Genomic DNA, 23,903 nt, shown 5'->3' on the forward strand with positions numbered 1-23,903 from the left:
ACGTACCCTAACTGTGTACCAAATTTCAACTTTCAACTCCTAACCGTTTGGGCTCGTATCCATAATGTATATAGAAGTTTTAATCCTGTCTCTCTCCCCCCTGGGGAGAATTTCGAAAAATCCCTTCTTAGTGTGCGTTTTCGTGACATACCCTATCTGTGTACCAAATTTCAACTTTCAACTCCTAACCGTTTGGGCTCTGCGCTTATTATTATTATTATTATCAACAAATAAAGGAACTTGATGGAAAATTTGCCATGTGTCTTTAGAATAAAACACAAAACTAGTGTTTATTACGCCACAAAAATTATTATTATTATCATCAACCAGTCTCGATTATATATTAGATGTAGTATCTATCATTACAGCAACAAATATGTAAACTTTATTTAATAAAGTAGCACTGTACATATCTTTGTTTCTACAGAGCTTAATGCTTGGAAGAGGAATCCCCTTCCATAAAAATATCAGGTAGCACTGCATTGGGAGTTTCTTCGAGTCAAGGTCTCTTTTGATAAGGAACAAGAAAGTGGTCTAAAGTTGATTGTCTTACTCTCTTAATCAAAATTTTTTAAAAATGTGCTAGCACACTGTTGGTCATTAAATTAACGACCCTATTAGCCACAACTTTGTTAGGATGGTGCTTCTCAATAAATTCCTGCACATCATTCATTTTCTGCAAATTTCCTTGATCTCAGCACTGGTGATTTCTTCCCTAGCCTCTTCCTCTGACAAATGCTGTTCTTGTAAGACTTTCATCTATTCTTCCTGCATCACAACCAGCTCTTCTGTCTTTAGTTCATTTTTGATGGTCTTTCAGCAACTCCTCCATGTCTGCATCATCTACCTCTACTCTTAAACTCTTGCCAATGGACACGATTTCATGCACTACATCAGGAGAGCTCTCTTCTTCAAATTCCTGAAAGTTTCGCTCTGGGACACAAGTTGGCCAAAGTTTCCTCCGATTGCAAAGTGCGGTGAGAGACCTCACTCCAGGTTTTGTCAATAAGGTTGATACAATGCAGGATGTTAAAATGCTTCTTCCAAAAAGCTCTAAGAGTTAAGTCAGTATCATTGGTAACCTGAAAACACATGGTAAACAGCACCTTGGTATACAGCTTTTTAAAATTGGAAATCACTTGCTGATCCATTGGTTGCAGTAATGGAGTTGTGTTGGGTGGAAGGAATTTGACCTTGATGAAGTCATGTTCACTATCCAAGTTGTCCTCCAAATTTGGTGGATGTGCTGGAGCATTATCCATTAAGTGAAGACATCTAAGAGGAAGATCCATTTCCTGAAGATAATTTTTAACAGTAGGAGCAAACACTTCTGTGAGCCAATCTATGAATAAAGTCTGAGTTACCCATGCCTTACTATTTGCTTTCCATTGTACAGGCAGTTTGGACTTTATCACATTTTTGCTCTTAAAAGCATGGGGATTTTCAGCATTGTAGACTAAAAGTGGCTTGATTTTGAGGTCACCACTTGCATTAGCGCAAAATAAAAGAGTGAGTCTGTCCTTTATGCGCAAGAAGAGAAAGTCCGGGAAGTGCTTTCTCTTCTTGGGTTATGTACGTTTGTCTAAGCATTCTTTTCCAAAAAAGACTGGTCTCATTGCAATTAAACACTTGATTCCAGACGTATCCTTCACTTTTTACAAACTCTGCGAATTCATCTACAAATGCTTTTGCTGCTTTTTCATCTGAACTTGAAGCCTCCCCATGTCTTATGACATTGTGAATGCCAGTTCATCGACGAAACCTATCAAACCACCCTCGGCTTGCTTTAAAGTTCTGCCTGTCTGCACTTGTACTGGGTGTCTGGGTCAACAAGTCGTTGTATAAATTTTTAGCCTTTTCACAAATTATAGCTTCACTAACACTGTCTCCAGCAAGTTGCTTTTCATTGATCCATATTAGCAACAGTTTTTCAACTTTATCTAAAACTTTAGATCTTTGTTTTGATATCACATTCACTCCTTTAGCCACTTCGGCAGCTTTAAATGCTTTTTTGTTTTTAATAATTGTAGAGATAGTCGATTTTGCCACCTTATATTCTTTAGCGATATCAGAAATATGAATGCCATTCTCATATTTTGCAATAATTTCTTTCTTTAGTGCTACACTAAAACATTTTCTATTTCCATTGTCACTTTTCTCTTTCTTCGATGCCATATTGATTAAATATACAGCATAAGTAACAAAACTAAAAAACGAAGTTTAGCACACTCGAAAAAGCAATGCTTACCTCATGCATGCCTAAGAGCAACTGAAATTTGTGAAGTTCCAGAACAGCTGGAAACTATTGGGTTGATGCAAAAGTTTGTCCCATTTTTAGCACCAGCTAGCTAAAAACGCAATACTGAAGTGTTATTTCCTTCACATGTGTAAAATTTCGATGTTGTTTGACAAAAGGATCTCAGCTAGTATTTGGGAATAAAGTTGTGTTACTTAGTTGTGTTTTTAAAATTTTGTTAAGCATTACAAATGGCAGAAAATAAGGAGCATTTTCGACATATTATGCTTTTTTATTTCCGAAAAGGCAAGAATGTTTTGCAGACACAAAAAATGATATATTCTGTGTATGGTGAGGGAGCTATTGATGATTCCATGTGCCGTAAGTGGTTCAGAAAGTTTCATGAAAGCAAGCTTACAAATTTGACATAAAAAGCCGTTAAATTCCAAATTTTGTTCGTTATCCGAGACAAAATTTTTGTAAAATAAAAGTTTGTTAACCAATTTGGTTTGTTAACCGGGGTTCCACTGTATATGGAATTTATAACCCATCCTTTATATCTTTGGGTGTGCACGTGTCTACTATTTATAGACATGTTTATAGACTATTTATAGAAGTAAAAAATTATCACTTAGTTTCATTCATTAAAAGACGTCGATTATTTTAGAAAAAGTTAATAAGAAATTTCATTTGAAATTAGATAAATACAATTAAAAGCAGGAAATTAGATTTATGTTATGAAAAATTTGAAGATTTATTTATGATAGCTACTTGTTCCAACTTTTAAATAAATTTTTTTAAGATAAATAAAGATGAAATCCATACCAGGATTTAATATCTAAATAAGTTTGTATATCTAATAATTTTTGAATTGTTTTACTTTAAAAAAATTGTTTTATAAACAGATAAAATTGCTGATATTAATTAATTTTGCATATGCAATGCATGGACTAGTCAATTTCTATATTCATAATAATAATGTTTAATTTCTTATCCCAGCAAAAAATTACTTTCATTAACTTAATTAGTTATAAATAAAAATTAAGATGTTAAGCAAATTAAAAGAAAGTTAAATTGAAATGGAAACATTGTTGTACATATACAGTGGTACCTCAGGATATGAAATTAATCCGTTCCGAAACTGAGATCGTATCATGAAAATGTCGTAAGGTGAATCATCTTTTCCCATATGATTACATGTAAAACCAAATAATTCGTTCCAACGCAAAAATCATACTCAAATTAAAGCCAAGTAATACATTAAATAAAAATAACTGTAGTATGGAAAACACTGAAAAATGCATTTTGTAGTTGTAAATGTATAAATAACCCTAATAGAATAATAATTGATTAAAAAAAAATGTAGTTTTATTTGCACTTTACCTTTGAGAATAGACGACGATGGAGGTATAAACTGGTGGCGGAAGAGAGGGAGAAGGGAAATGATACTAAAACTTAACTTACATGACATAATGTAACAATAACTTTAAAATAACTTAGAAAAGATAAAAAAAATTAGTGTTGTTTTATATATATACTAGCAGGTGGGCCCGGCGTTGCTTGCACAAAAGTAACGATAACTAAGATAAAGATTATTACGTTACAGTCAACCTTACCCGTTTTCATAGAATGCAAGAATTGGGTCCCCTTAGAGAATTTTTAGATGGGTCTAAAAATATGTTCGATTTCTCGCAAAAACGAAAAAACTGCATCTGCGTATCGCACGTCGCTTTCTCTTAACAATTCCATTGTTACGTAAGATTTCCATTGTTGACACTTCCATTGTTACTTAAAACTTTTATTGTTACTTAAAACTTCCATTGTTACTTAACACTTCCATTGTTACTTAGCACTTCCATTGTTACTTAACACCGCCATTGTTACTTAACACTTCCATTGTTGATGGAAGTGTTAAGCCTTAATCCTGTCTTTCTCCCCCCCGGGAGGAATTTCGAAAAATCCCTTCTTAGTGTGCGTTTTCGTGACGTACCCTATCTGTGTACCAAATTTCAGTTTCCAACTCCTAACCGTTTGGGCTCTGCACTTATTATTATTATCATTATTATTATCAACCCGTCTCGATTATATTATAGATAATATATATAAAAGGATTTAGGCAAATGTCATTACTCCGAGCAGCAATACGACCAGTGTGAACCTTTTTGGGATGTTTCTTTTCAATAAAATCAGTCACTTTCTGATAATACCTGAAGATTTCCTTTATCGAGCAAGATCCTTTTACGACGAAGCAAATGCACAGACTGAGATCAATGAACAGGAGTGAATGAAAAATGGTGCTGCGAACTAACGTAACGTCATATGGTGAGTTTTTATTCGTATCGTGGAGCAAAAATATGTTTGAATTTCATGTCGTATCCTGAAAATTTTGTATGCTGAGGCATTCGTATCCTGAGGTACCACTGTAAATGATACAATATAAATGTCAAATTTACTAGAAAATAGCATATTAAGTAACTATGCTAATATCTCTTGTGCAATCACACAAGCAAATGATGAAATTCAGGGGCAAATGTTCAGATATGATCCAAATTATAAATGGAAATATGAGTGATTGTCTTAAATTTATACATACAATATTCATGGAAAAAGGGATACTGATTTCCTTACTCAACATAGAAAGGAATAGAAGTAAATATTCAAATTTTGTGGATATGTCCTAAAGATGGGACATGAAAACACTTATAAGGGCATAGAATTTTTCAATTTTTAATAAAAAATACACACATTTATTTATTTAAATTATACATATTTGTTTTTCAGATTTTACTGTTTGTAAAAATTTGTTGTTCCTGTTACATTTGTACTAATATTCAAGCATTTTTCTGTTCATGAATTAGGGGGAACACAAATATTAAAGTACAGGGTGATTATAATTAAAATTCTGATTTCACAATAGTCTGAAATAAGAACCACTGGTCAGAATGACTTATATTTTGAATGGATAAGTTACCTGTAAAGCAATGAAAATTTGTTGAAGAAAAAAATTTAGTTCAAAAATTTGCTACTTAGGGACAGTTCATGTTTTATTACTGTGAAAGGCAATACAAAAGTAAAAATAAAATTGCAACTGACAACAAATGTTCAGTATGCTGTCCTTCATATTCTGATACAAGCTGAAATTGCAAAATAGCTTGTTCAATAACAGATCTGAATGTTTTTTATGGAGATGATGTGGGTATGATGCATGTTGCTGGTGTTCAGTTCTACTAAATTTTTAATGTTTCCATTAAACACAACATTCTTTAGATGTCCCAAAGCCAAAAGTCACATGGATTCAGATCTGGTGAATGTGCTGACCATGTTACAGTAAAAAGAGGACTGATTATTCTGTCATTTTCAAATGCCAGTGTTTGTGATGTGCACATGTCACAAATAAGTAATTTGCATCTTTTGATATTGCTAGTATGCATCACAGGGTCCTCTAGTGGCAAATTTTTAAACTAAATTTTTTTTTCACCAAACAATATTCCATTGCTACATGGATATTCCATAAAAAATGTCAAGCCATTCTGATCAGTGACTCTTATTTCAGGCTCTTGTGAAATCAGAACTTTAATTGCAATCACAATGTACAGTACTTTTAAAAGGAATGGGAATGGAAAAGTTTACACACTTCTAATGTGTTCATGTTTATATAAGATCATATGTTTGTATAACTTAAAATTGTTTTATAACGTAACATTAAATAAATTTAAAATAATTTGTTTAAAATACAATTTTTTAAAGTTTTAATTTGATTGCTGTTGTATTCTTTGTCAAAGAGTCAACATCAGTTTACGGATTGCATGTTATTAGTAACACTTAAGAAATCAATTTATGAAAACTTTTTGAATTATATAAATGTATTAATAGAAAAATAGTTTAAATGTGAAACATATCAAATTTTCTGTTTAAAATTTATAGAAATTTGAAAACTTCTTCATTTTAAGATTATGATGATGATATAAAAATGAAATGCTATAATTCAAAAAATGTTCAAGACATCAATTTCAATTTCTGTGAATAATTGTCTAATTTTCAGTTAGTTAGATTATGAAATAAATGACAGAATTATGAAAATAATTCTAGAAAAATTATAATGTGATTACATTCTCTAACCACTTAAGAAAATGCTTAGAAAAGAATCAAATGACAAAAATGAATTCATTATTTGAATATTAATATAGGGTTGAACTGAAAGTTCATTCAGTTTTCAGAGAGAAATAGAATACACTATTTTGGAATAAATAAAAATTTTTAATACACAATGTATTCATCCTTCTGTTCAATAACCTTACACCATCTGATGGGTAGTTTCATTAATAATGAATCCATTGTGAAGAATGAATTCCATCTGTGTAAAATTTGATGAGTTTCTGGTTGAAGAAATTATCAATGTGATTTTTGATACCTTCTAAGATTGAAATTCTGTACCATTTAAATTATTCTGCAATGAATGAAAAAGATGATAGTCTGAGGGAGCAATATCTGGAGAATATGTTGGGTGACTTAAAACATTCCAAAGTCTAGAAGTTTTTGGTGCACATTCAGTAATATGTGTAGCCTTACATTATCATGATGGAATCTTCATCAATTCACAAGTTCCAAATGTTTTTCAAGCCGCTGCAGTATTCAGTTCACCCAGTTGGAGACAATATTCATAGAAATTAATTGTTTGGTTATTGGGTAAAAACTCATAATAAACAATTCCTTTCCATTCCCAACAAAATTAAATCATTAGTTCTCTGAAATGAAAACCAGCTGTAGGTTATGTGGTGTGCACTGGTGGATTACCTGGCTTACTCCAAGGTATCTTGCATTGAATATTGTTGTAAACAATCTATTTTTCTTAAACTTATTTGTATTACAAATAACAAAGAACGTATTCTCTTTCTAAACTGACTTATGAGGAGTTAAAACTTTTTAAAAAACCTTATAAAACATTGTAAAAAGACTTTAAAAGATAAAACATTTAAAGATTCAAACGACATCTTGTTAGCAGCAGAAGGTAATATAATTTATTAAAGAACTTTTCTGCTGCTAACAAGGAGTTGTTTGAATCTTTAAATGTTCTAAATTATTTAATTAAAATTATAATTATTAAATTTATCAAGCGATGGCACCTAACACCTAACTCTAGTGCCAAATTGTCTTATAAATTATTAATATTATAGCACTTTCTAGCCTGATAATATTCAGCATTGGTTGGTGTGTAGCACATATCTTCTGAATTTTTGTTGCATTTTTCTCAGAGCATGAGATGTCAAAAATGCACCTTCTTATCTTCCATTTTAATGTGTTTTTTTTTTTTTTTTCTTAAAAATATAACTGTAATTACTGTAGACTTATGTATTAAATATACAAATGTACGTAATGCCCATCTAAACAACTTAAAATAAACATGACAGAGGTGACACAAACGAGCGATTATGTTAATACCTGAAGGACTCTTTTGTTTCAACCCTATATAATTCAGGCTTAGTTTTTGACAAGATTATGTCTTGTTTATAAAATCATACTGCCAGTTTATGTTACCAGCTTAGAGATATGAAGGAGTACATGTTGAGAGTTGATATTTGGCACAGAGTATTAGATGCCCAAATCATTTGCGCATAAAAAAATCCAGACTTGTAGGTAGTCAGGGGATGGAGAACCAAGTCAAAATAAAATATAAAATGGCGACACTCTCTACAAACAGGCAAACCGAAGTGGTGAGAGTACCACCCACAATCGTTCTAGGAAGTGGACTCTGACCCTAGGGCTGAACATGTAGTATTTTCTTTTTTAAATAAAATTTGTAATCTAATTTTGTAAATTCTGGAGTGCTTCAAATATGACATTAAAACAGGGTTTTATGACATTACAAGTAGGTTTTTTAACATTATCTAGTATAGTAAAATCGTGGGACTGATAAAAATTTGATGTTATATTAGGGTTGTCATTATATTCGATGATGTTATAATCAGGTTAAACTGTATATTGTTTGTGCAAAATAAAAAAATAATTTCGGACAATACAATAGCCATGATTATTTTTTTAAAAAATGAGAAAATTTTCATTATGCATCGACAAAAATTCAACCTGGGCCAACATGCAACAGAGAGAAATTTCTAAATTGGATAGGTTAATTTCATCAAAAATGCATCTTGGATGACCTCATGGTCGTAGCCAGCGAAGTTTGAACAATCGCGCCCAAAAGCAGTGATACCAAAGAAGATTGGAGAATGAGAACAAGACCCATCTTGTGTGTCAAAGTGATTCCGGTTAGTAGTGAGTCTCCGAGATATAGTCTTGTCCCAAGTACGGTTTTGTCATTTTACTTGTTTTTAAATGTTTAGAATGTGCAATGAAATGATAGATTAACAAACAAACACAAATACAAACTTTGAAAGTAGTTGGTATGGGAAAACTCACAAAAAAGGAGATGAAAAAAATTATAAAATTTTAATAAAATATATTTATTTTCATATAAAATATTTATAATATATAATTTATTTATGCATAGTCAAAATTATATCATAATACAAAAAATATTTTTGACTGTATGCATAAATAAATTATATATTATAAATATTTTATATGAAAATAAATATATTTTATTAAAATTTTATAATTTTTTTCATCTTTTTTGTGAGTTTTCCCATTCCAACTGCTTTCAAAGTTTGTGTTTGTTTGTTAATCTATCATATCATAATTTTAGATATATATATATGTATATATCTAAAATTATGTAAAATTATGTATCACTTCTTAAGAAAATTTTAATAAAGATATTTATCTTAATTATGAAAATATAATAGTATGTTTTTTCATTTTTGGAACGTAATACCCCTTTTTGTACTAGTTCTTTGTTTTGTATAACATGGATTCGCATAACACGGCAATTTTTTGGAACATAAATATATATATATATGTTACTGTGAAAGACTGAAATTAGAGAATGTCTGTATTCTCCGGTGAATGTCGACACATACAAAATATGTTGGTGAAAGACCGAATATTTGATTATATTATTATACATTCGAACAATCACTGGTGTATGTTGACAAGCACAAATAAGCTTTGGTGGAGGTCGAAACGACACCCGATAAGCCAGTGTCAACAGAGAGGCGAAAGTCCGTCGCCAAATCCTTTGTGGGTAGCCAGAGGTAGGACAAGGTCGGACCTCTTTTCCTGGCAACGGTTTGGTGGAAACCGCTCACTAGATGGAGTTTTTGTTCTTTTGATCTCATGAGGTGGGGATCGGTTTGTCAGGTCGAGTGGCAGAGGATGAGAGGGGTCATTGGTAAGGCGTCGGCGATATCCGAATAAAAGACACCATTAACAGATCAGTTTGTAATCATGTAATAATGTAATCAGTTCATAATTTGTAAAGAAAAGTTACTTTCCATAGATGCAATTTCTTCTCAAGAAATATCGCTGAGAGAAGCAGGTGCAGCTAATTCAAAAAGTGGAGGGAAAGGCTATACATGCTGTCATTGCAAAAAGAAGTGTTCCACGAATAAATGTGGTTGTAAAAGCAAGGGGCTCTTGTGAAATTCAAAGTGTCATAACAATTTAAGTTATTGCAATAAATAAGATTGTATAACGTTTATCACATAATATATGTATAAGTTTACTATTGCGTATTACTTTTCTTTTCTGATTAAGAATGTACTGTTCGTTTTAGGTTCAACAGTTTATTTACATGTGCTGTTACTTAAGCTTTCTCCTATTTTGACATATTAAAAAGTTGCATTTTTGTCTTAACGTAATAAAAATATTTTTATTCTTACTTACTGTATAATGAAGAAGACTCAAGCATCTAGAGTAACAAAAATCACATCTGAGAAATAAAGAACATTGAATAGCTCATAATGGAACCTGAAATTGATCTGACGACAGAAGAATGCCAAGATCTCTTGAATGAAGAACACTAAGAAACTCAGCAAGATATATTTTCTTCTGAAAAAGAGGATTAATGCCGATATCTCACCATCAGTGCATGCTGAATGTCGACATTTGCTGGTATAAGTGAGAAATAATGATATTTAGCAAATATTCTGTACATATACGAAACGACTATGTGAATGCTGACATTCACCGGAGAATCTCGACATTTGCCAGATATCGGTCATTCACAGTAACATATACACACATACAGTTATATAGTTATATAAAGTGGATGATTGGTTAATGAGCATACCGGATAACAAACACTTTCATGAAAGATTTTTATGTTCAGATAATGAACACCTCACAGAATGAACACAAGAAGAAGCGACATAAAATAATGATTGGTCTTCCCTTGTCTTCAGGCAACAATTCAAAAGTTTTCGGAGTGTGGGAGACGTCAACATTGATGCTCAATCCTGTATATAATGATCGGATAGTATTACTCCAAAGTTTTAAACTCTCCCTTGTAATTTCAGTTTTTTATTTTTCTGACAAAAACAATTCTTTTATAGTATTGTGAGATTTTTGGGCGGGCACTCATTGAGTTATGCATTGGTTTTTATTTTCGAAAGGTGAGAGTGTAATAGCAAAGGTAGAGAGTGGGCAGATGATGTCTGATGTTGCCTGGCAATATGGCTTGAACAGGTCTACAGTAGGTCGTAGTTCAATCTTATTTAAGAAAGTTACTGTATAATGAAGAAGACTCAAGCATCTAGAGTAACAAAAATCACATCTGAGAAATAAAGAACATTGAATAGCTCATAATGGAACCTGAAATTGATCTGACGACAGAAGAATGCCAAGATCTCTTGAATGAAGAACACTAAGAAACTCAGCAAGATATATTTTCTTCTGAAAAAGAGGATTAATGCCGATATCTGCTATTAATTAAACATCTTTTTAAGAAGTGGGAGGATGTCAGAACAACGGTTTTAGATTGGCATCCAAACCAGGTTGAGGTTAATAGGCTTGATGATCTCTACAATTACAATGCTATTAATTACTTCTGAAAAATCCTGAAGAAGAGAAAAAAGCAATCAGCATTGGACAGATTCTTTCACAAATGGAAAAAACATAACTAATAAAAATGCAAGACTGTGTATATATGTATTTTTATTATTATATATAAATAAACATAGTAAAAAAGCATATATTATTTTTTGGAGTCTCCAGAACGAATTAATCAAATTTCCATAAAAACCAATGGTAAATCGATAATTGGTTAATGAACAATTAGATATCGAACAAAGTCTTGGAACGGATTATGTTCATTAACCGATCACCCACTGTATATATATATTTGTATTTTACACACTGTTTATATTAATATAACATTTTAAATATAATTAAATGTGAAGAGATTAAACTTGAAGTTAGTAAAGTAAATTGCATGAATAAAATGCTTTATTTTTTACTAGCAGACCCTGCCACACGTTGTTGTGGCTCAAAATGTATCTATTATAAATGTATAACACTTCCCACGTGGGGGGGAAATTTTTCGAAAAATTTCTTCTTAGTGTACATTCTGTTGACGTACTCTATTAAAACGCAATCAAAAACGCAAAAAACTGCATCTGAAATAGTATAAATAGAAGCAGAGTTCTTTACTGTAAGCTTTAATCCTGTCCATTTCCCCCCAGTGCGGGAAATTTTGTCACGTATATTATATAAAAACACGTGCGTATTCGAATGCAGAGTTGTATCAAAATTTCAAAGGAATCGGTAGAAACAAATGAACATGCCATCTTTATTTATATAGATGATAATCTGCTTTAGTTCATTTTCACAGAAAAGCATAATGCCTCACGGAAAAGCAAACTTAGGGCGTCGTACTTGTAGCGCCATCTGTTGGACATAAAAGCCTTAACCTAGATTATATCATTTAATTTATATGAATGTTTAACAGAATAATATACAGCCTATGTCCACCCCGTTCTAAATATTGGTGAAAGAATTTTTGAAATCGGATGAGTAGTTTTGGAGATTACCTGCTGCAATGAAACTTACATACATACAAACGTTACCTCTTTATATATTAGTATAGATCAGGGCTTCTTAAACTTTTTTTACTCACGACCCCATTTATGATTGTGATTTTTTTCGCGACCCCCAAAAAATATAAAATAAAGATATACAAATTTGCAAAAACAATAATGGTGTACTACCACAGTTCACTCTTGTGTTACAATGGAACAAAGACAACTAAATACACTGAAAAGCGACAACACTACACTAGTTCACACTACAATCAGTGTTGCTGAATCATTGTCTCGCTGAAGTGACACAAAGCGCAACTCACGAACCTATGGCACAAAGCGTGCCATTTTCAAACTCTCACAAATTATTTTCAATATTTTGCATTAAAATCTTGCGACCCCAAGATTTCTCTAAGCGACCCCAAATGGGGTCGCGACCCATAGTTTAAGAAGCCCTGGTATAGTAGAAAAGAGACAAGGAAAAAATAAAATGTATAGAGATGTTTATACAATAGAAGTGCAGATTCTTACAAAAATTTGCTTTTTCTTTTTAAAATATGTGAAACAGATCAAGTTTATTGTGTTATCTGTTGATAACATCAACTTAATGAGGTTTTCTCCAATACAATAATACATTAGACCAATTAAAATATAGAATAACATGTTATCCAAATGTTGAGATAGTAGGGTTCCACTGTATAAAGATTCACATACAAAAAATCAGAATTATTTATTATGACATCATCACAATGTTGGCTGCAACTTTTCATCATATTTTAATTTAAAAATTAATTGGGGAAGGAGGACTCAATTTTTAAATTTGTCTCTGGTCTCAATTTTCGTTTAACTCACTCCATTAATGAAGGACAGATGGACAAACATGACAGTGAGAATCTATAGGTCTGAAATTTGAAAATTGCAGACCTATAAATATAAGTATGTTAGTTCTACAGTTTCAATTATTTATTTGTGTTCTGTTGCTTCTTTCATAATTCATGAGTTTGGTACATATCTTCCTATAATTCAGATCCCGATAGATTAATTAATACTTATTTCTCATCGATATAAGTGTTTGAATGCCAAAATGATTCTTGAATTCCAAATTTTTGAGAACTCCATATCATCCTGTAATTTAATTTACGAGTTATACAGTAGGTGATTGGTTAACGAACAGTTTGGATAGCGAACAAATTGGATAACAAACACTTTTGCGAAAGATTTTTATAATCAGACAATGAACACATGTTCGGATAATGAACACTTTACTGAACAAAACATAAAAAACATATTGAGCAAAAATAATGAATACTGATTAATTTTCTCTTGTCTTTAGGTAACAATTCGAAACCTTTCGGAGCACAGGAGATGTCAACATTGATGTTCAACCCGATTCCGATCAGATAGTATTCCTCTGAATTTTGAAACTCTCCCTTGTAATTCCAGCTTTTTGTTTACATTTCTGACAAATAATTTTTTTATAGTCTTCACAAGGCTGTCATCAAACACGTACTTGTTAAGTTTTGTGTCAGGGTGAATTTACGAAAGGTGAAAGTTTAACTGTCCCATTGGATATTCATTAACGTTTTAATACCAAATTTCGAATTTCATCTGGGCCTTGCATTTAAATAATTTTTTGCGGGCTAGTTGATTTGTGTTCTCTGAATTTTTGTAAGTGCTTTTCTGAACTTTTTATTTAAAAAAGAAACTGATAATATTATGGAGCCTAAAAAGAGGAGTGTCAAGAACTGTGCTCACCGTAGAAATCAAGTAAGATATAATAGCTAAAGTAGAAAATGTGCACAAGATGTCTGATGTTGCTAGGCAGTATGGCTTGAACATGTCTACAGTAAGCCCAATAGCTATGAAAGATATATCAAGAAGTCTCAAGCTGCTAATGGAGTAATGAAAATCACATCTGAGAAATAAAGAGCATTTTAGTGCTCATAATGGAACCTGAAATTGTTCTGACAACAGAAGAACTCCAAGAACTCTCAAATGAAGAATACCAAGAAACTCAGATGTGTTTTCTTTTGAAAAAGAGGAAGACGAAAGAGTACCAATGTCAACATCTGCTACTAAAGATCTTTTGAAGAAATGGGAGGATATCAGAACAATGATCATCCAAGTGGCATCCAAACCAGAATAAGGTTAATGGGGTTGGGGATATCTGCAATTACAATACTATTAATTACTTCTGAAAAATCTTGAAGAAAAGCAATCGACATTGGACAGATTCTTTAACACCCACAAACAGAAAAAGCATAACTAATAAAAATGCAAGACTGTGTATATATGTATTTTTATTATTACACTAGCTGCAAGATCCCGCTTCGCTGGGTTTTATTTATATGTAATAGTATAGTTTTTTTTATATATATAAAAGACTGTTTTTCTGAGTAATCTAGAATCTAGCGGCAAGGACCCGCTTCTCTGGGCAAAAAGTAACGATAGTGAAGATTAAGATAATTACATTATAGCTAATCTTACCCGTTTTCACAAAATGCAAGAATTAGGTCCCCCGTTTCCAGACTAATTAGAGAATTTTTACGTTTAGTCAAACGAACAAATTTCAACATTTCTGGAATGTTTCAATCGTTCTATAATCGAACCAATTCGAATTTTATGTTTGAATTTAATTCGAACAAATTCGAAAAAATCGAACAAAACATTCAAAATAGAAAGCCACTTTCAACTACTTTCAGCCTCATATCTCTCGCACCCTTATAGCTATCGAGACGAAACCACCCCTATGCACGAATGGAGACTTGGGGCTACCACTACATACAAACACCATTCACGTGGGATGTGTAGTTTTGGCGAAAAAGTGAGATATAGGGACATACATTTCTATTTTTATATATATATATATAGATGTAAATAAACATAGTAAGAAAGTATATATTATTGTTTGGAGTCTCCAGAACAAATTAATCAAATTTCCATAAAAACCTATGGTAAATCGATAATTGGTTAACGAACAATTCGGATAACGAACAAAGTCTTGGAACAGATTATGTTTGTTAACCGATCACCACTGTATTATATTTTAATCATTTAGTGATATATTTTTGATGATAAAATATTTGAATTTAAACAAACAGAAAGAAAAAGTTTGTAAATTTAATAGCATGGAAAATAATTTTTAAAATTAGCTGCAGTAGGAGTTGAAACATTTCAATATATACTCAGATTCTTTAAATACTATGATACACACACACGCCTTATGTTATTGAGAACCAATATTTATTGTTTTGCAAACATTTTCAATCTGATCTACAGGCCATCACCAGGTATTTTAAGTTTTCTGGAATGTTTTTTGTATTGGTTTCAGGTTCGAACAATTATATGAAAAGAAATTCAAATTTTTTATAACTGTTTCGAACATCTCGTTGAAATATCAAATATATCGAAAATGTAACAAATAGTATAAGTATGTTATATTGAACTAATTAAAATACATGGAATAAAATAAAACAAGTAAAACTGCAAAACTATATTTGGGACAAGACTATGTCCCGGAGACTCACTACTAAGCGGAATCACTTTGACGTTCAAGGCGAGTCTCGTTCTCATTCTCCAATCTTCTTTGGTATTGCTGCTTTTGAGCGCGATTGTTCAAACTTCGCCGGCCACAACCACGAGGTCATTCACAATGCATTTTTGATGAAATTAACCTATCCAGTTTTGAAATTTCTCTCCATAGCGTGTTGGCCCGGGTTGAAAATTTCCTGTTTTTGAAAAAAATAATTATGGCTATTGTATCATCCGAAATAATTTTTTATTTTGCACAAACAATATACAGTTTAACCTGATAATAACGTCATCGGATGTAACGACAACCCTAATATAATGTCAAATTTTTATCAGTCCCACGATTTTACTATACTAGATAATGTTAAAAAACCTACTTGTAACGTCATAAAACCCTATTTTAATGTCATATTTGAAGCACTCCCAAGTTTACAAAATTAGATTACAAATTTTATTTAAAACAGAAAATACTACTTCCTAGAAAATACTACAGAATCCACTTCCTAGAACGATTGTGGGTGGTACTCTCACCACTTCGGTTTGCCTGTTTGTAGAGAGTGTCACCATTTTATATTTTATTTTGACTTGGTTCTCCATCTACCTACAAGTCTGGATTTTTTTATGCGCAAATGATTTGGGCATCTAATACTCTGTGCCAAATATCAACTCTCAACATGTACTCCTTCATACCTCTAAACTGGTAACATAAACTGGCAGTATGATTTTATAAACAAGACATAGTCTTGTCAATAAAATACAAATACAGTGGTACCTCGGTATACGTCTGCTTTAGAATACGTCCAACGGAATACATCCTGTTTGGACTAAACAAATTTTACTCGGTATACGACTTTTGTTCGGTATACAACATAATTCAATTATACGCACCATCAATGAACAAGTAGCACTATCGGTGTACTAAATCAGACTAGATGTTCACGGTGCAACGGTTTATAACTTTGTTTAATTTCTTGTGATTTTAATTTGTAAGTAAAATTTTATTATTTTTATTAATCATGAATCGCAAAAAGGCAAATGAAAAGCGACAGAAAACTAAAAAAATGACTAGAATTACAATGGAACTGATGAAAGATATTGTTGAGAAATACGAAGGTGGCACGCATGTTTGAGATTTTAACTGTTGTTTACCGTATTCTGAGAACGACGATATGGACAATCGCGAAAAATAAAGACATTATTAAATCTGCTAATGTTGCGAAAGGGGTTAAATCAATTTTTAAACAGAGATCGAAGACATTAGATCATGTTGAGAAATTGCTTTTGCTTTGGATAACTGAAAAACAGTGCTGGAGACAGCGTATCGGAAGCAATTATTTGCGAGAAAGCTAAAAAGATACACGCTGATCTCACGAAAAATCAAGCAGGAACTAGCCAGGAAAGCGAGGTGTTTAAAGCCAGCCATTTTTTTTACACGAGAACGGATTAATCATTTTTACATTACTTCTTATGGGAAAGGTTGGTTTGGTATACGTCCAATTCGGTATAAGTCCAAACATCAGGAACAGATTAAGGTCGTATACCGACGTTCCACTGTATACCAACACAATATACATAATTATATTGACAGAGTGTACGTTACATATTATATTTTACTGCATTACTTTTTATCATATATTTCCATGCTGATGGTAACCTTTGTGGTTTAAATATTTGCCATTAAGGCTGGATCTATATATTTCAAACTTTTCTACAGTTATTGCTATAGACGGTGAGCACACCAGTCTAACAATCCTAGCCTCATTCCATTCAACAACCAAACCCTCTGTTTGTGCTACTGTGGATAGTGCCGTAGTATAGTGCCCTGTGTTTACATTGTATTGATATATATGCTCTTTAAGCCTTTTGCTGAAATTCCTTGTGGTTACACATATATATTCTTTGTTCAGGTCTAATTAATCATTTTTTATATGGTATCTTGTATACCCCAGATTGTTCTTCCTTTTTGATCGTATTGTTGTCATTTCTAAGCAAATTATAAACCATGAGAACCCTTTTGTATAATAATCTTGTATTTTTGTAGTCTGCCATTTCTTTCATGATATTGGACATTCCTCTGTTGTAAGTGAATTTAGTAACTTCTTTGTTCATACTTCACTTACAACAGAGGAATGTCCAATATCGTGAAAGAAATTGCAGACTACAAAAATACAAGATTACTATACAAAAGGGTTCTCATGGTTTATAATTTGCTTAGAAATGACAACAATATGATCAAAAAGAAAGAACAATCTGGGATATACAAGATATCATATAAAAATGATTAATTAGGCCTGAACAAAGAATATATAGGTGTCACCACAAGGAATTTCAGCAAAGGGCACTATACTACGGCACTATCCACAGTAGCACAAACAGAGGGTTTGGTTGTTGAATGTAATGAGGCTAGGATTGTTAGACTGGTGTGCTCACCATCTTTAGCAATGACTGTAGAAAAGTTTGAAATATATAGATCCAGCCTTACTGGCAAATATTTAAACCACAAAGGTTACCATCAGCATGGAAATATATGATAAAAAGTAATGCAGTAAAATATAATATGTAATGTGCACTCTGTTGATATAATTATGTATATTGTGTTGGTATATTTGTATTTTATTTTATTTCATGTATTTTAATTAGTTCAATATAACATATTTATACTATTTGTTACATTTTTGATATATTTGATATTTCAATGAGATGTTCAAAACAGTTATAAAAAATTTGAATATTTTTTCACATAATCATTCGAACCTGAAACCAATACAAAAAATGTTCCAGAAAATTCAAAATACCTGAAGATGGCCTGTAGATCAGGTTGAAAACGTTTGTAAAACACATCAATTGAAACCTGATATCTTAAGCAAATACACCTACAACTGTCATAAATGATTGGGCTAAATTTTGGATAAATGATTATAGGTTAGAAATGAATTTGGCACTAGAGTGAGGCATTAGGTGCATCTCTTATTAAAATTAATAATTATAATATTTAATTAATTACAGTAGAGCATCGATTAACCGTCACATCAGTTAACTGACCGTTCTAGTCGGCAAATTTCAAATGTCCACTAGTGATGTGGCACTACAATATTTGGCTATGTCTTGACTACTTTAATATTATTTTTGTTAAATTTTTGCATGTTTTAGCTGGCAACATGGCTCGACCATTGAAGGGAGGCCAGTATTTAAACGAGACTTAATTTTCTAATTATGAATGGTTATTTGTTTTGTGAGCAATAAAATAATTTTTAACGATACAATAGCAATGATTATTATTAAAAAAAAATTTTTGTTAGGCTTAACATTGATGAAAATTCAACACGAAGTTGGTTAATAGCGATATACTAATATACTATACTAATAATGTATTTTTTTCAGTTATTCGACCAACCTGAGTCCCCAATTGAGTCAGATAATGATTAAACTGGAAGAAAAGAATTGGCCCAAAGCGGGACTTGAACCCGCAACTCCTGCTTACCGTGCGGACACATTTCCATTTACGCTACCTGGACCTTCAGTCTGATCTTCTCTTCAGCATATATAAGTTAAGATATAACTGTTGATGGTTATTATGGCGCCGACACAATTGTGCCCTCAGCCAGAAACATCCACTGAAGTCACTGAGTTGGCCATGCAACCCTGGCAAGGTATAGAGATATACAGGGTGCATAGGAAAGTCCTTTTAACCAGAAAATTCTTGCGAACGGAGAGAGCTACAGCTATGCAAGTGAGGTAACGGTGTAGTAAAGCAACTACGCCCAACCTAACGCAAACAACAGCAGCGCCCCTAGTGGCAAAATTTGGATGATAGGCAGTGCAAATCGAAAATGAAAACAGATAGAACAAACTCCCCAATTAGAAAGTTTTAGAGCATCAATTAATTAGTACGAAAAGACATGTGGTTCACATGGATAAGATAAATTGTCGCCTTTATACCCAAAAATGTCCGAAAGCGATGCACGCCATTTTGTGTAAACGTTTGAAAGGAATAGCCATAGGTATGAAGAAATACACACAATTTATTGCCTAAAATACATACTGTAGTTATGTCATATACAGTTTGATAACATCACATAAAAAAACAATGGAAAGGCAAACTGTCACACAGTGATAACAAGTTAATGTCGAGTATGTTTGAAAAGTTTGCCATTTCTCATGATACTTCAATATAGTTTGATAATAATGGTGTGTATCATGAGAAATGACATCCAAATTTTGCCACTAGGGGCGCTGCTGTTGTTTGCGTTAGGTTGGGCGTAGTTGCTTTACTACACCGTTACCTCACTTGCATAGCTGTAGCTCTCTCCGTTCGCAAGAATTTTCTGGTTAAAAGGACTTTCCTATGCACCCTGTATATCTCTATACCTTGCCAGGGTTGCATGGCCAACTCAGTGACTTCAGTGGATGTTTCTGGCTGAGGGCACAATTGTGTCGGCGCCATAATAACCATCAACAGTTATATCTTAACTTATATATGCTGAAGAGAAGATCAGACTGAAGGTCCAGGTAGCGTAAATGGAAATGTGTCCGCACGGTAAGCAGGAGTTGCGGGTTCAAGTCCCGCTTTGGGCCAATTCTTTTCTTCCAGTTTAATCATTATCTGACTCAATTGGGGACTCAGGTTGGTCGAATAACTGAAAAAAATACATTATTAGTATAGTATATTAGTATATCGCTATTAACCAACTTCGTGTTGAATTTTCATCAATGTTAAGCCTAACAAAAATTTTTTTTTAATAATAATCATTGCTATTGTATCGTTAAAAATTATTTTATTGCTCACAAAACAAATAATCATTCATAATTAGAAAATTAAGTCTCGTTTAAATACTGGCCTCCCTTCAATGGTCGAGCCATGTTGCCAGCTAAAACATGCAAAAATTTAACAAAAATAATATTAAAGTAGTCAAGACATAGCCAAATATTGTAGTGCCACATCACTAGTGGACATTTGAAATTTGCCGACTAGAACGGTCAGTTAACTGATGTGACGGTTAATCGATGCTCTACTGTAATTAATTAAATATTATAATTATTAATTTTAATAAGAGATGCACCTAATGCCTCACTCTAGTGCCAAATTCATTTCTAACCTATAATCATTTATCCAAAATTTAGCCCAATCATTTATGGCAGTTGTAGGTGTATTTGCTTAAGATATCAGGTTTCAATTGATGTGTTTTACAAACGTTTTCAACCTGATCTACAGGCCATCTTCAGGTATTTTGAATTTTCTGGAACATTTTTTGTATTGGTTTCAGGTTCGAATGATTATGTGAAAAAATATTCAAATTTTTTATAACTGTTTTGAACATCTCATTGAAATATCAAATATATCAAAAATGTAACAAATAGTATAAATATGTTATATTGAACTAATTAAAATACATGAAATAAAATAAAATACAAATATACCAACACAATATACATAATTATATCAACAGAGTGCACATTACATATTATATTTTACTGCATTACTTTTTATCATATATTTCCATGCTGATGGTAACCTTTGTGGTTTAAATATTTGCCAGTAAGGCTGGATCTATATATTTCAAACTTTTCTACAGTCATTGCTAAAGATGGTGAGCACACCAGTCTAACAATCCTAGCCTCATTACATTCAACAACCAAACCCTCTGTTTGTGCTACTGTGGATAGTGCCGTAGTATAGTGCCCTTTGCTGAAATTCCNATTAAATATTCACTTTGGGCCAACGATTTTCTTCCAGTTTAATCTAAATTAATTAATTAAATATTATAATTATTAATTTTAATAAGAGATGGCACCTAATGCCTCACTCTAGTGCCAAATTCATTTCTAATCTATAATCATTTATCCAAAATTTAGCCTGATCATTTAAAGCAGTTATAGATGTATTTGTTTGTAAAACAATAAGTATTGATTCTCAGAGACATAAGGTGTATGTGTCATAGTAGAATTGAAACTATGAAAATTAACAACTAGGTACTTGTTCTACAATTTAAATGATTTTCCAATGTTATAGTTTTAATTTAAAGTCAATTATATGTTAGTTTTAATTCTATAATCCTTTTATATCAGATATAGTATTTCATACAGCAAACAAATATGCTTAATCCATTGTTATCATATTCTAACTACCCAAGTATAGAATTCTAAAGTATTGATTTAAAGATTATTCAATTTTAGGAATATAGCATATACTCCATTTTGTAGCATATTCCAATATAGTACAATTAAAATTTTATTTACATCACATTGCAAACTTAAAATTAAAAAATTAAAATATGATGTATAAATATAACTATTAATTGTAAGATAATTTAGTGATACACTGCAATAAGATCATATTAAAATACTGTTTAATTATCAGTAATTAATTGCTTTTTCTTTTTTGTATGAAGGATGGGAAAGCGATTCTAGTGATGGACAGTCAGAGAAATGTCCAATATGTCTTAATAAGTTTCTTGGTCAAGATATTGGTAATCCTGAAAGTTGTGACCACTACTTTTGCTTGGACTGTTTATTAGAATGGGCAAAGGTATATTTTTATTTAATTTTATATGTATTTGAATAGAAATATAAACTTTTATTTAAATATTTTTTCATTATCGACCAAATTTAAATGTTCTGAATCTTCACAAAGCTGGTTATAGACTATTAAATAACACCATAAAACCTTCAAAAAATATCAGATATCAGCACAAAAATATAGTTAAAATAAATAGGTTGTGACAAGCATTTTGATCCAATTAGGATCTGCGTCAGGTCAAAAATGTTCAAATGAATTAGAATGCAGGACTTTCAAGTTTAAATATTTTAAAATCATCAGAACTGTAAACCTTATAACCAGTATACACACCTAAGTGTTAACATTAACGCTAAAATTAAAATAACAAATTTAAATATAAATAAACAACTTTCCTTAAACATAAGTAATTTTTCACATCTCAAGAATTGATATTTGCTACTTAATGTCATAATTTAAATGAAAAAAAGTCATGTTTACATTGAAAGTACTATTGTAACATACCATGCAATCAAAATTAAGTCCGAAAAAGCAGTGTTACTCAAAATTAGGGTTCTATCAAGTATCAGTTACTTTTCTCACTTATTCACATTGCCATAACTGCTTTAAGACTTGTAGTAATATTCATCAGATAGCAATTAGTAAATTAAAATGATTTTCTTCATATGTAAACACAGTGAGTCTTACACAGATTTGGACATAAGCTAGTTGTAGTTATATAATATCATGATGTGTTTTCAAATAAAAGTGGACAAAATTGATGTGGATAGTGAAGATGATTTCAAAATAAATTCTAGAAAATTGTTTTTACCTCCAGCTTTGTCATTGGGAATAAATAAATTCCATATAGCAATTTATAGCAAGTGAAAAAATATCTTTTTATAATACTTTTTCCTTGCTTTCTGGGGTTTGGATATGTTGCCTTTATTATTTTTTCATGTTTTTCAGTCTCCACCATGTCTGTAGTGTGCACTGTTATCAGAAGGACCAGATCCTTTTTGTCCTTTCATCATAAAAAAAGGACTTTCCTCCTCTACAAGCATAAATTTCTTCCTTCTGCAATTTATAATGTTTTATTAGGGAGGATGGCATGACCTTGCATGCTATTGTTACTATTCTGTACATATCATAAATTTTTGAAATTTGCTTATATAACAAAATCTATACCCAAATTACCTCCAGATTCTCCCCTCATCAACACTGTGGCATCCGTAACCTTTCGACTACTACTAACCTACTTGAAACAACTTATACTATTTTGCAAAATTTTGAGAACAAAAAATCCACCTACATAATTTATATTGACATCTCCCAAGCCTTTGATTCTATCATTCCTAAATTACTACTTCAGACTCTAAGTAATTATTTTGATTTAGATCCCGCTCTTTACTGTTGGTTAAACAATTACTATTTATCCAGACTATGTAAGATTCACATTGGTGACTTTGATTTCTTCCCTTTTTCTCCTATCTGTGGCATACCTCAAGGATCTGTACTAAGCATGCTTTTTTTCTCAGCTTATATAGATAAATTACTAACCAACCACCACTCTAAAGTAATTGCCTACGCCGATGACATCAAAATTTTATCCAATGATCCTTCCTCCCTTCAGATCACTGTCAATTCTTTACGTTCTAATCTTGCCAGTTATAATCTAAAAATCAACATTCATAAAACTGTCATTATGTGTTTTTCTCTACTTCGCAATCCC

The 23,903-nt window shown here is 31.8% G+C and overlaps 1 protein-coding gene across 1 annotated transcript in view; it reads left to right on the forward strand.

Annotated features, from left to right (window-relative positions):
• LOC111636335 (PHD and RING finger domain-containing protein 1-like) overlaps positions 1-23,903 on the forward strand; it is a 27,840-nt gene extending 3,937 nt beyond the window's left edge. Inside the window, exon 3 of the mRNA XM_023381556.1 lies at positions 22,068-23,903. Coding sequence (XP_023237324.1) covers positions 22,068-22,240 — 173 coding nt within the window. The 3' untranslated portion in view covers positions 22,241-23,903. The remainder of the gene's footprint in view (positions 1-22,067) is intronic.

Source organism: Centruroides sculpturatus, unplaced genomic scaffold (genome assembly GCF_000671375.1).
Source record: "Centruroides sculpturatus isolate CEXI.00-Female unplaced genomic scaffold, Cexi_2.0 scaffold841, whole genome shotgun sequence".
NCBI lineage: Eukaryota > Metazoa > Arthropoda > Arachnida > Scorpiones > Buthidae > Centruroides > Centruroides sculpturatus.